This window comes from Rhinatrema bivittatum, chromosome 1, assembly GCF_901001135.1.
Source record: "Rhinatrema bivittatum chromosome 1, aRhiBiv1.1, whole genome shotgun sequence".
NCBI classification, from domain to species: domain Eukaryota; kingdom Metazoa; phylum Chordata; class Amphibia; order Gymnophiona; family Rhinatrematidae; genus Rhinatrema; species Rhinatrema bivittatum.
In genome coordinates, this window is record NC_042615.1 from 115333366 (window position 1) to 115348430 (window position 15065).

At 44.0% G+C, this 15065-nt stretch overlaps 1 protein-coding gene across 9 annotated transcripts in view; it reads right to left on the reverse strand.

The window, feature by feature from the left end:
• The window catches only part of ACSL1 (acyl-CoA synthetase long chain family member 1), a 292962-nt gene that overhangs the window by 81060 nt on the left and 196837 nt on the right, over positions 1-15065 (reverse strand). For all 9 annotated transcript variants that reach the window (XM_029585776.1, XM_029585969.1, XM_029585859.1 and 6 more), the window contains exon 12: positions 14449-14583. In XM_029585776.1, the coding sequence (XP_029441636.1) occupies positions 14449-14583 (135 nt within the window). The remainder of the gene's footprint in view (positions 1-14448; positions 14584-15065) is intronic.

Consider the following 15065-nt stretch of genomic DNA (forward strand, 5'->3'; position numbering starts at 1 on the left):
TATAGAAAAACACTAAATAAATAAATAAATAAATAATCAATCTGATTAAGACGGTCTCAATGATGAATATTTTGGATGTTTGAAATCTGTTCCTCTGATTGCTTGGCTAAATACCCCAGTATTATATATTGTATGGTATTCTGAAACTTGTCTGATCAGAAAGGATTTTGATAAAGAGTCAGGGATGTTCTTGATCAAACCCAGGTTTACAGGTGTGCTAACCTAGGTTTGATGTGTATCACTTTTTCTTGATTTGTGATCACTGCTGTCATTTTATTCTTGGGGATTTATTTACAATGCAAGGAAAATATTGTAGCATGCAATTTTGTATTCTATTTGCCTCTTAGATTTGGCCCAGTAAGATACTCTGATACCTTTTTTTTTTTTTTTGCATAAACATTTTTATTGGTGAACAGCAAAAGAAGAAATAAACACACAATACAACTTGTGGAATACAGGTCACGAGTCCCCAGGTGTTTAGTACTTCCCCCTCCCCTCTGCACAAGTCACTTCAAATGTCCATAGCCATAGTAGTCCGTTTGGGTATTGCAGCAACAAGTGTTGTGCTCCAGTGTTGTACGCATGTTAAATTATTTGGTCCTCAGCATAGGTAATTATCACATGTCTCATGAAATTTGCGCATAGAGTGGTGTTTTTCCACCGTTAGCTTATCCATCGTGCAAACAGTGTCCAGTCTCTTCTTTATCCGGTGTATAGATGGGCATATAGGAGACTTCCATTTGTATGCTATGTCCAATCGGGTTGCAATGCAAACTTGCATAATAAATGGAGTAGTGGGGACCAAGGTGCCATTATCCGACATATTCAATAAAGCTTGTTCTTTCGTTAAATGAATTGTGGTCTTGAGTATTTGTGATATCATGTCTTCAATCTGTTTCCATAATGGGTTTATGCAGATTCCCGCCCACCACATATGCCTGTAAGTTCCCACTGAGTCACACCCTCGCCAACATTTGCTGTCAGTATGTGGCATGAATTTCTGCACACGCTCTAGGGTCAGATACCACCTATATAATTGTTTATAACAGCTTTCAATCAATAAAGAGGAAATAGATATTTTAGCAGCCCATTCAGTTTGAGTATAGGCTCTAGATAGATGGGAAGACCAGGCCCTTATGTGAGCCAGTATATCAGCGACTGGCACATTAAGGAGCTTACAAATTTTGGATATTAGACCCTTAAACTGTGCAGGATTAGAGCAGTAGCCTTCAAATAGGGTTTTACCTAGATGTAGAGCTTCCCCAATATATTAACCCTCCAAAAATGATGAATCTGGAGGTAAGCAAGAAAATCTGAGGGCTCTACTTTATGAGTCCGAAGTAATTCTGAAAAAGGTACAATATCTTGCCCCCCCGTTCTTTCCATTTATGAAATAAAAGTGGTGGTAAGCAGGGAGTAAAGGTGTTATTATGAAATAGCTGGGTCATAAAATGACATGATTTGTTTCCTCACACACTTACATTTCCATTTGCTCCAAACATGTAATGTGTGTCTTGTGGTGGGTAGCATATTAGGGCAAGGTCTCCACGTCTTCGGGTCTTGCCAGGGGGCAGCAGTTAATGGCATCCCATCCATTCTAGACTGTTCTATAATGACCCATTGTTTTATAGCTACTGCTTGATGCCAAGTAATTATAGGTTTCACTTGAGCTGCCACATAATACCATGTCAGGTTGGGCACCCCCCAGACCCCCATCTGTCTTGTTTTGATATAATACCTGACGTATAACCCTGGGTGGCCGTCTTTTCCAGATGAAGCTAAACACTTTCTTTTGCCAGTACTTAAGGGTGGTATTGGAGATTGGTACAGTTTGTGATTGAAACAGGAAATTTATTTTGGTAGTCGCTATGCATCCCAACCAGGAAATGTGCAAGTTACTCCATTGATCCAGTTCCGTCAGTGCTTTCTTTAGTAGTGGATCATAATTCAAAGTAAATAAATCTGCAGGATTCTTGGAAAGATAGATACCCAGATATTTAACTTTGTGGGTAATTGCCAGGTTCTTGTGGCCTAGTTTGGCCTCTGTTGGAAACAGGATGCTGGGCTTGATGGACCCTTGGTCTGATCCAGCATGGCAATTTCTTATGTTCTTATGTTCTTACTTAAAGGAGTGGTGGGTCTGAAGATGTCGTACTATCTCAGGAGTACAGGTAAGATTTAAAATCTCAGATTTCTCCCAGTTTACTCTAAAGCCGGATACTGCACTGAATTCCCTTATGTTCCGTTCAATGGCCAGGAGTGATTGATGTAGTTGAGTGATAGTAAACATAATGGGGCGGATTTTCAGAGCCCTGCTCGCCTAAATCCGGGCGGATTTAGGCGAGCAGGGCCCTGCGCGCCTATGTTCAATAGGCCTACCGGCATGCGCAGACCCCGGGACTCGCGTAAGTCCCGGGGTTTTCCGAGGGGGGCGTGTTGGGGGCGGGCCCGAGCCGCGCGGCGTTTTGGGGGCGTGTCGGCAGCGTTTTGGGGGCGGACCGGGGGGCGTGGTTATGGCCCGGGGCGGTCCGGGGGCGTGGCTGCACCCTCCGGACCTGCCCCCAGGTCGCGTCCCGGCGTGCTAGCGGCCCACTGGCGCACGGGGATTTACGCCTCCCGGAGGGAGGCGTAAATCCCCCGACAAAGGTAAGGAGGGGGTTTAGACAGGGCCGGGCGGGTGGGTTAGGTAGAGGAAGGGAGGGGAAGGTGAGGGGAGGGCGTTAGAGGATTCCCTCCGAGGCCGCTCCGATTTCGGAGCGGCCTCGGAGGGAAGGGGGGCAGGCTGCGTGGCTTGGCGCGCGCCGGCTATACAGAATTAATAGCCTTGCGCGCGCTGATCCAGGATTTTAGCGGCTACGCGCGTATCTACTAAAATCCCGCGTACTTTTGCTTGCGCCTGATGCGCCAGCAAAAGTACGCCTATTCGCGTGGTCTGAAAATCTACCCCACTGTCATCAGCAAAGAGAGCTATTTTAAAAGTATGGGAAGGGATAGAGATACCAATCACTCCCACATCATTTCTCATGAAGATGGCCAAGGGCTCTAAAAATAGGGCGAATAATATTGGAGACAATGGACATCCCTGGCGTGTGCCCCTCCCAACCGTAAAATAATCCGAATAGCCTCCATTAATCTTGAGGCAAGCGGAAGGGTCAGTATATAAAGCTGATATCCAGGTGCACATCTTGGGGCCAAAACTAATTTTCCTCAAAACTCCAAACAAAAAAGGCCAATGGACCATATCAAATGCTTTTTCAGCGTCTACTGATAAAAAGATGGTGTCTGCGTGCTGGTCCCTGGCCAACCATATAATGTCGATTAATTTACAGATGTCTCCAGCTAACCTCCCCGGCATAAAGCCTGCCTGGTCTGGATGAATGAGTTTGGTAATTTATCTGTTCATATGTTCCGCTAGTATTTTTGCCAAGAGTTTGAGGTCTAAATTCAATAATGATATGGGGCGGTAGGAACCACAGGCTGTAGGATATCTTCCAGGTTTTAATAGAATCATGATCCCTGCCACATTAGCATTTTGTGCTAGCCCTCCCCTTATCTCAAATAATTAAACACTTTCTGCAGATAAATGACTATATACGGGGCAAAACATTTATAAAATTTAGACATGAGGCCATCAGGTCCAGGGGATTTTCCAATTTCAATGTTTTAATCGTGTTTAATATTTCCATATAGGAGATCTCCTCCTCTAGCCCCTGTTGTTCTTCAATTGATAAGGCGGGAAGATGTATGGAGTCTAAGTATTAATGGCTTCTGATTGTATTGATGGTTCAGGGGCTTAAAGTTTACTATAAAAAGCTAGAAATCTCTTCCGGATTTCTGTATTATTGATCAGAATCTGGTCCTTGGCATCCTTAATCTTAGCTATAGAGTTTTGATACGTCAATTTATGAGCCAGATTGCAGCCTGCTTTATTGCCACCTTCAAAATAGTTTTGTTTTGTTATATTTAAGAGGTGTACTATTTTGGCGGACTCTAATTGTGATAACTCTTCCCTAGCTTTAGTTAGTTTAGTTAAAATCGCTTGTGATCTCCTGGCTTGATGTCCACATGTTAATGCTGTGATCACCTGTCTCAGGTTGTGGGTAGCTTGAAGGTTCAGTTTCTTGACATATGCAGCTCTTGAAATTAGTAAGCCCCGGAGGTATGCCTTGAGAGACTCCCATACCATTGAGGGGAGACACTACCAGTATCATTGATCTCTAAAAATTCCTGAATCTGGGTAATAAGCGATTTGTTGAATTGATCATCTGTTAGTAAGCAGTCATTGAGTCTCCAGAATCGTATTCCCCTGTCATAAAGAGTAAAGGTAATGTCGAGTGTTACGACTGCATGGTCGGTCCATGCTACAGGGATTATATCTGGCTGCAAAAGATAGTTAAATAGGGCTTTATCGATTAAGAAGAAATCGATTCTGGAGTGAGATTGGTGGGCCGTTGAATAAAAGATATATGATCTGGATGATGGGAAATGAGTCCGCCAAACTTCCATTAAGTACCAAGAATCCATGAGATCTTTGAAAGCATGGTGGTTCACAAGAGGAGTGGCTGCAGTACCCCGCGATGTATCCACTTGTGGCACTCTAGCCAAATTAAAGTGTCCCCCCCCCCCCCCCGATGATTAATTTACCTTTGCAATGGGTTAAGAGGACTTGGTGGAGACCTAAAAGAAACTTTCCTTGATCCTGGTTGGGAGCATAAACATTTACAAAAGTATATTCAGAGTCCTCTACCTGAATTTGTAAAAAAAGATACCTGCCAAGAGGATCTCTGATGTATGTGCCTATTTCAAAAACCAGCTGCTGGGAGATTAATATGCATACCCCTGTATACTTGGAAGATTTAGAGCAAGGAGTAAAAAACTGGTGCGGATATTGTCTATGTTTCAGGAGATACTCGTATCTGCTTTTTAAATGAGTTTCCTGAAGGAAAATGATATCTGCTTTTTAGAGACCTATCTCTGTAAAGAGTAAATGTCGTTTGAATGGTGTATTTAGCCCTTTGACATTAAGGGACATCATGCGAAAAGTGGCCATCTACACCTTTGTGTGAGGGGGATCAGCATCCTGTTTCAAGAAATCTCTGGTTATCCAATTGTTAAGGATTACTAGAGCAAATACAAAGCTATGATTTACCCATACTCTAGTCCCAGGTACCCAACCCTCAACTGGAGGATTCATTCCACTGCCGCCATATTCAACAGATGGTGCAATAGTGTATATCCTGGACAGCCGCTACCTAAACATGTCATAGAATTTGTGCAGGACCCCCGTTCAATATGTATCCCAACCCTTGTACCCCGTTTCCCCATCCTTTGACTGCCTTGACCTCCAGCAGTTCGAACACATCTCTCCCATCCTTCAGAACCTGCACTGGTTACCAATCAAATTCAGGATTCTCTTTAAACCCCTCATGATGATCCACAAGGCTTTGCACAATATCTCCCACAATATCTCCCCCCTCAATCTAACCTTCGAAATAAGGCCACACATATCAAACAGACCCATTAGAAGAGCATACAAAGATATGCTATATACCCCACCTGCTAAACCTCTGTAAGGAAGCGCGTCCTTTCCACAGCTGGGCCTCCACTTTGGAACTCGCTCCCGCCAGACCTCCGCCAAGAACCCTGCCCTTTGGTCTTCAAAAAGAAACTGAAAACCTGGCTCTTCAGCCAGGCTCTCTCAGACAGATAATCTCCTCGCCCTTGCACTTACTCCCTCTATGAATCCTTCCAAGTTAAACGTCCTAATGCACATTGTGGATTTCTTTCCTCTTAACTCTCCCGCTGCTAAGTTAGTTCTTTCTTGTTACCCATCAATTACTCCCCCCTTCCCCATCTCGATATCTCACCAGGCATAGGCCTTCGTTTCCTTCTTAATATTAAAGTTATTATTTTTAATATTATGTTATTACCTTATCATTTTATCATCATTATATGATAGTGTGTTTCTAATGTTTCACATGTGTTATTGTTTCCGCATGTTCATTATACTCATGTTTCATTGTATCAGCCATCCAGCGACAGTTCAGTTTCATGTAAACCGGTGCGATATGTATCCTATACAGGAACATCGGTATATAAAAGTTAAAAATAATAAATAAATAAATAAATCAGGGAGGAAACTAGTGCCATGAGCAAGTGTGCTCCGGCCGAATTGTAAAACTGGACAGGAGCATAATGCTAACGAGTTATACATGTTAACAGTGTTATCATGTATGATAATACATCAACCTGCAGTGTAAATATTTCCTTACCAACAGAAAAGAAACTTAACCCACGATATAGGGTAAGAAGTATGTGGGTAAAACCTGATTATAGGTTAGATAATTGGGTTCCTGGATTTACAACCAGACATCAGTCTATCAGGTCTTGTCCTTATGTGCTTTCTGTGCATCAGAGTGTCTTTGGAGCCGGCTATTTCTGGAATTCGCCTGTTGCCATCTGGGTTGCTGAGCTTTCTGATTGGTGTTTTTGAGTTCCTGATAATTACTCAGATGATGCTGTGAAGCCTCGATCTTTAAGATTTTTTATAGCATCTGCCAAGTTATAGATGCGGGCGGTTACTCCACCCCAGGAATATGTCAAACCAAAGGGGTGCAGCCATCTATACTTTATGTTTTCCTTCCTGAGGAATGTAGTCGCCTCCTTTAGTTCTTGTCTATTTTGAAGAGTGACTTGGGACAGGTCTGCATAAACTGAAATTTCCTGATTTTCCCATGTCCACCGCATTTGTTTCCTGGCCGCTCCAGCTATGCGTTCTTTTAAGCTGTAGTCATGAAAGCACACTATTATATCTCTGTTCTGTCCAGTGCTGGGCACTCTTAAGGCTCTATGAGCCCTGTCTAATTTTATGGTCGGCTGTGGATCACCATTGGGTTCTGGTGCAGTATCTAGTAGAAATGCACAGAAGCGGCTTATGGTATCAGCACAATCTTTGTTAGCTTCAGTCTCATGAAAGCCACGGAAGGCTAGATTCCCTCTTCTGGATCTATTTTCTAGGTCTGCTAATTTAGCATGCATGGTCAGATTGTCAGTCTGTAATGCAAAGCAGAGTTCTTGAAGAATGGGAATATTCCTGGGCATCCAGTCTTGTGTCTATCTCATCCATTCTATGCCCCAACGTTGTTAGTTCCTCAAGATATTCCCCCAGCATGATTTGCATTTCCTTTTTATATTCTTTTAAATCTCTCCGGAGATTACAGAACCAATCCCTAAATTCTGACCTCATGGGGGCCTCCTCCAATGTCACATTAAATTTATCAGCCGCTTCAGCGGCTTCAGCCCCGGCATCAGAACACGCGGCTGGCTCAGCGACCTTGGCCTCCCGGGACTCTGATGAACGGTAGGAGAAACTTTGTAGATCCACAGTTTTTCTTTTTGCCGCCATTGCCTGATCAGTCCATGGAACTTCTTATGTGTTTTGGAGCTTGTCGCCATAATTTATAGGCGATGTAGCTCCCTGTTTAATCTTTAGAAAAAATTTCAGCAGCGGAGCTTGCAACTCAGCTAGCCATCAAGCTCAGTGAAGTCACTTCCTCCACTCTGATACCTTTTAAACACGGTCAGAAGTGATAAAAATAAATGGTTCAAACACTAGCTACTAGAGAGAACCCTAGAGTGAGACAAAAAGAAAGGGGAAAGTCTGGTGTATGCCAGGTAACAAGTTGTTATGACCGTCGCTGCCAGACGGCTTCACTCCGCCTACCTTTCCTTATCTGCGACTCCTCCTGCTCTTGATGGGACGCCTGGCTGCCGACCTTTCCGGCGTCCCCAGACCGGCTTGGGTGCTGCCTCCCGCCATGCTCTCCAGGTATCTTAGGGCACGCGCGCCGCTCAGTCCTCATTCTTATTTCCTCATTGGCGTGTTCCTCAGGGGCGTCCCCCTGTGATGACGTCACGCTGCCCGGATATTTAAGCCTACTGTTTATTGCTAGCCATTGAGTTAGCAACAGGGAATCTTACGGATGGGATTCGCTCTCCATACCCAGCTACTCTGCCTTCCAACTTCTATTGGAGTCTTTCTGCTAATGGGGTACCCGCTCCTCGGGTGATAATACATTGAAATCGTCGGTTCAATGTGCTGCGGCAGTCAAAAAAGCAAACAGGAATGATTGGCAACTGATTGATATCTGGAGACTTCTTTACCCACATAGCAGAAATTATTCATTCTACTCCAGACCCCAAGATACGTATTCACGTATAGATTATTTTTAAATTGATAAAACGCTGGTCGATCACACCAAGAACGTAGAAATATGAGTGGAGTAGCCGCCTAGTGGTTAGAGCAGTGGGCTACGAACCAGGAGACCAGCGTTCAAGTCCCACTGTTGCTCCTTGTGACCTTGGGCAAGTCACTTTACCCTCCATTGCCTCAGGTACAAACTTAGATTGTAAGCCCTCTGGGGATAGGGAAATACCTACAGTACCTGAATGTAATCCATTTTGAAGCGCTAAAAAAAAAGTGCAAAAAGCAGAATATAAAAATGTGGGATGTGGCCAAGCTAAATTCTGACCCAGGTTTACGTTTCTGGAAGCTGAACGACAGCCTAATTAAAAACAAAGAATACATCCCCAAGATACAAAACCAAATAGAGGAATATATACTACTTAATACCACAGCAGATATCTCCCCTGTGACTATCTGAAAAGGTTTAAAAGCCACCATGAGGGGCAATCTTATTAGCCTGGGGACCTATCACAAAAAGCAAAAAGGGTTGTTGAGAGTTAGGTTATTAAACCGGATAGCGGGCTTAGAACAAGCTCACAAACAGGATCAGAGTTCCATCAAGATTCACGTACTTGATGAGGCTCATTAATTTCTGAAAGAACTAGATGCTGATCAGATAGCACATCAGTTAGACATAGTGAAACAGGAATATTATGAACAGGGTGATAAGCCTAGCAAACTATTAGCACACAAACTAAAGGGTCAACGGACATAATCCCATATTCATAAAATCAAAGACTAACTGGGACAAATACATATTAAATCCCCTGTGATTAAGACATGCTTTGCTAATTTTTATGAGGCCCTCTATACTACAGATCATGAGGTAGGATCCGAGGACATTTCAAACTTCCTAAGCACATTGGAACTGCCATCTATCTCGCAAGAGGCACAGGATACACTGGGATTGCCTATAACCGTAAGGGAAGTTCAAGATGCTATAAAATCTTTGAAAACAGGAAAGGCCCCTGGATTGGATAGGTATACACCCTTATTTTAGAAAAAAATGTATGGGAGTACTGATGAACCCTCTTAAGAATATGTTTAATGCAATACAGGAGGGGAAGCAACTGCTGCCCAATGGCAACACTGCAGGGATTACGGTAATCCCAAAACCAGGGAAAGATGATACTTTATGCGGGTCTTATCGACCCATATCATTGATCAATATAGATCTCAAATTACTGGCCAAGATTCTTGCCAATTGCCTACGTTTAGTAATTTTAGATCTGGTTAAAGAAGATCAGGCAGGATGTATGCCAGGGAGATCTACCTCTGATAACGTCCGAAAGATTCTGAACCTTATCTCAGTGGTACAATGGAACAAAACTCTCTCAGTACTCTTAACCATAGATGCAGAAAAAGCATTTGACAGAGTTCAGTGGCCTTTTCTGTTTGCAGTGATGGAAAGGATGGGTTTGGGAAGGCATTTCTTGGGATGGGTCAAAGAACTATATAGGGAACCACGGGCCTGTATTAAGATAAATGGTGGATATACTAACACCTTTCTTATTCACCGGGGCACCAGACAAGGGTGCCCACTCTTACCCTTACTCTTTGCATTGAGTGTAGAACCTCTGGCTGAAATGGTCCAAAATGCAAGGGATATTCATGGGTTTCCTGTTACGGTCCCGGGCCATGCCCCGGGACCTCCACCTACCACGCGGCCCGGTCCGGCCGCAGGAGACCTTCGTCGGCCCGGTCCGGCCGCAGGAAACCTCTATCGGCCGTCCAGGCCTGGAACGCGGCCTACCGCGGCGCTCCCCATGAGAGGGAGATGCCGTCGACGGCCCGCGGCTGGGCCCACCTCCTAGGCACGCGCGCGCACCAGGGGCTCAGCATTTAAAGGGGCCAGCTCGGGAATCCTGACATCACCAGCGTCTGAGATCACCAGCCTCCTGGTGATCTCAGACGCTGCCGGGGTATTTAAACTTGGCAGCCACAGCTGTACCTCGCCTTGCAACAAGGTTCCACAGTTCTTCTGTGTCTCTGGTTGCTGTGTTAGACTCCGGTTCGCCTCTACTGGTTATTGACTCCTGGCTTCTGATCCTGCTTCGCCCCTGACTTGTCTTCAGCTTCCGCTCTTGGTTTTGGTATTGACATCTGACTTCTGGCTGCTGACCCAGCTCCATCCCACGACTTCGTCTTCAGCTTCCGTCCCTGGCTTGGTATCGTCTTCTGACCTCTGGCTTCTGATCCAGCTCCGTTCCTCGACTCCGTCTTCTGCTTTCGTCCCTGGCTTTGGTTTGGATCTCTGACTTCTGGCTTCTGACCCGGCCTTTGCTCTTGGACTCCGACTTCGGCTTCTTCCATCATCGCAGGTATCTGGTACTCGCTGGCCCAGAGGATTCTCCTAAGTCCCAGCGGCTCGGGCTCTCACGGGCTCCTCCTGGGGGAGCCCCGGGCTTCCAAGTGTGAAGACTCTTCTACTAACTGGGCCCTGCCGTCCTTCATCCACCTCTTCGGCCACAGCCCGGATCTTTGGTCGCATAGGGCCCCACCTAAGTCCAAAGGGTCCGGGTCCCTACGGGCTCCTCCTGGGGGGACCTCGGACTTCCGGTGGTGAAGTCTCTTCAAAGCCTCTTCTGTGCCGCCTCTCAGCTATGACGTTCGCTGTGGGTCTCCACAGCACTCCTCCAACTGTCTCAGCTGGCCAAAGGGTCCACAACCATAACAGTTCCAATAGACAAGGACCAATATAAGATCTCTCTATATGCGGACGATATTATCTTTACAGTCACGAAACCTGATATATCCTTAAGGGCCATGACGAGAGTGTTAGAGCAGTTCGGGATGGTCTAATGGATTTCGGGTCAATATGGACAAATCGGAGATTCTGCCTATAAATCTCACACTAGAGCAAAGATCTAAATTAACACAGCTTTTCTCATATAGACAGACAAATGGTCCTGTACGCTATCTTGGTGTTAATTTAGCAGTTGATCAGAAGGACCTCTTTAAGGTGAACTATGAGCCCTTACTCTGCAACCTTTTTAAATATATGCAGAACTGGGATAGATATAACATGTCCTGGATGGGTAGGATTGCAATTGTGAAAATGAACCTGTTTCCCAGACTTAGTTATTTATTCCAAGTATTACCTTGCTTGATCGCGGATGAGTGGTTTCAGTCCCTGCTACGGAAATTCTTTTCCTACATATGGAAAAGACAGCCTCCAAGAGTGAACTGGCAAGTGCTGTATAGGACTAGGAATAAGGGGGACTTGGAGTCCTAAATCTCAAAAAATACTATGTTGCCTCACAACTTAGTGAGGCAACATAGCCAGCCTCACAACTTAGTGAGGCCTCACAACTCTCTACTGTATTTCTTAATTACTTGCCTTTACTTTCTTTCCAGCTACTTAAGCTTCCAAGTTCTTACTCCTTGTTGAATGTAACTTTACCTTATTCACCTCTTTTATTCAATTTTACTTTAGTTACGCTTCAGTTATTCCCCTGTTAAATGTAAACCGATCCGATATGGTTATTACTATGAAGGTCGGTATAAAAAAGTGTTAAATAAATAAATAAATAAACTTCAAGAGGTAATAGAAAGCCACATCCCAAGCAGTAAAAAACAGTGGCTGTCTATTGAACAAATTTGTTTAGGTAGGGGGAATCTTGAGAACATTTTCTGGGAGAAAAAGAGACCAGATCTTCGAGGGCAACATATACTGCCCTCTCTGAGATGTACGGTGACACTTTGATACAAATGGAGAGAGAGCCTGACAGGGAAAAAAAGATATGTCTTTCTAGCAAGGTTCCAATCATTGTCGGACTTCCCTATAGGAAGCGAATCCCAGATCTTCCGGATGTGGGAAGAGAAGGGGCTCATTCAGATACACCAAGTGTGATCGGCAGGGGCCATGAAGGCCCCTACACAGTTTTGAGGTTCCTCCACAGTTTTGAGGTTCACCGAAATGTCATGAGAGGTATTTCTTTATTGGAAGGCTTTTGCGAGGCTACTAAGAGACCCCCCCAAATTAATGTCTAAAATATATAAACTCTTGGAAGGAGTGGGAACCTATACAGCCGCACACTTAAGAGCTTGGGAACGGGATTTGGGGGGACAATGGGATGCTGAAAGTTGGGATACCTGTTTTCAAGGTATGGGGAGACATTCGATGTCCACTGCCATGATTGAGAATGAATACAAAATGAAATATCGGTGGTACTTAAGCCCTGACAAAATGGCACCCTAAACTCCCGAATACCTGTTGGAGATGTGAGATGGCTAAGGGATCTTTCTTTCATATCTGGTGGTCCTGTCCGAACATAAAGTCTTCTGGGTACAAATTCGAGCGTTGGCTAAAGAGATGGGGATAGAGGCACCTCTACTTCCAGAGCGCTATGGCTGTTGGGGCTGGGGGAAAAAGATCTTTGTGTTTCTCATATGAGGTTAGTGCAATATCTGGCTATTGCAGCGAAGCTAGTAGTGGCAAGGTGGTGGAAAAGAAAGGACACATCTACTTGGAGTCGAGTGGTGACCAAATTATTGGGTATCAGAACCATGGAAAAAATCTCGGCTTGCCGCCGAGATTCATTAACTAAATATGGGAAGATCTGGGATCCTTTTGAAAACTGGCTACATGAGCACAGACACACACAATAGAATCCAAAGATATGGAAGACCCATCATGGGTCATGACCGAGGAAAGACACCGGTCACCAGTTTATGTTACAATTCCTTTACTCCACAAGATTACATTGTAATTACTTTCTTCCATAAATGTCAAATGATATATGATTATAAGGCTATATTATAGTTCTTGTTAAGAAGTTGCAACTGTACTATTTCAGAGATGTTATACTATGCGGGAAAGTGGGGGGGGGGGGGGGGGGGGGGAAGGGGGGAGGATGGGGTATATATGGGAATAATAATTTTGGATAATGAGACTGTCTCTGGGGAGACGACGCTGTATGATAAAATACATGGCTTGTGTAACTTACATTATCCAAATAAAAATGTTAATTACAAAAAAAAAAAAGCAAACAGAATGTTGGGAATTATTAGAAAGGGAATGGTGAATGAAATGCAAAATGTCACAATGCCTCTCTATCGCTCCGTGGTGAGACCGCAACTTGAATACTGTGTACAATTCTGGTCACCACATCTCAAAAAAGATATAATTGCGATGGAGAAGGTACAGAGAAGGGCGACCAAAATGATAAAGGGGATGGAACAGCTTCCCTATGAGGAAAGACTAAAGAGGTTAGGACTGTTCAGCTTGGAGAAGAGATGGCTGAGCGGGGATATGATAGAGATCTTTAAGATCATGAGAGGTCTAGAATGGGTAAATGTGAATTGGTTATTTACTCTTTCGGATAATAGAAGGATTAGGGGGCACTGCATGAAGTTAGCATGTGGCACATTTAAAACTAATCGGAGAAAGTTCTTTTTCACTCAACACACAATTAAACTCTGGAATTTGTTGCCAGGGGATGTGGTTAGTGCACTTAGTGTAGCTGGGTTTAAAAAAGGATTGGATAAGCTTTTGGAGGAGAATTAAGTTGATTTAGAAAATAGCCACTGCTATTACTGGCATCAGTAGCAAGGGATAGACTTAGTTTTTGGGTACTTGCCAGGTTCTTATGGCCTGGATTGGCCACTGTTGGAAACAGGATGCTGGGCTTGATGGACCCTTGCTCTGACCCAGTATGGCATGTTCTTATATTCTTAAGCCTGGCCTTGGCATGGGGCCTAGGCCAAGGTTGCATTGTCCCCCAAGGAACTAGACCTATGCAAAGCTTCGGCTTCACCCTAGGCCTCAACTTCCGATTCTCCCCTGGACTGAGTAAGTGGGGGCCAAGGAGGATCCTAGCCCAGCATTTTTTCCAGGAGGGAGGGATGGGCTTTTGGGAGGCCCTGTTTCTTTTTTTATTTCCATTTTGGGTTTTTTTTTTTTTTTTTAATGTTTGTTTTTGAAAACTTTAGAAAACAAAATAAATTTTAAATGAAACTAAATTTGTGAAAAAAAATGATAACAAAATTAAAAAGTGATAGAATTTTTTCCCCCAGCTTATCCCTAGTGTATATTACTATTACATTGTGATTGTCCCTTGTTATTTGTTTTGTATTGCATTTGGATATTTGCTTTATTTTTATTAATGTTTTTATTTTTCCATTTTCTAAATTATTCTGAGTGCAGTGGTATTGGGCAGTCACCCATAAGATCATCACATATTCAGAGTGCTAAGAGTTACCTTATCGTACATCCTGTTCAGCAGCCGTGGTACCACAGGGAAAACTGTGGGCCTCAAGGCCTTTATGTCTTCCGGAAGTAGTTTAATGTCCCCCTGAAAGAACCCAATTCGAGCCCCATGGGTCAGCAACGTACACTGTTTAGAAAAAGAACAAACATTTTGAGAGGGAAACAGTAGTCAAGATCCATTATTTTCTCAAGTTAGGCTTAGAGACAATGCTAGATTATTGTTCAAAAGTAAAGGGACTCAGGCTTTTGAAAATTCACCATTTTGTAGCTACCAAAAAAAATCATTTTTTATATATCTATAATACAGACACCAATATATGTCGCAAAAGCTGGTCTCAAACAAATCTCCGTAAGATTTTGTTTTGTCTGCTCCTTGGTGTTTGCTGGGGAAGAGGGGAGGTGAGGATTTTGGAGGAGTAGCCTAGTGGTTAGAGCAGCTGGCTTTGACCCAGGGAGACCACGCTTCAGATCCCACTGCTGCTCCTTGTGACGTCGAGCAAGTCACTTTACCCTCCACTGCCTCGGGTAGAAACTTGGATTGTGAGCCCTCTGGGGACAGAGAAATAATTACAGTATCTGAATGTAATCCACTTTGAAGTACTGAAAATC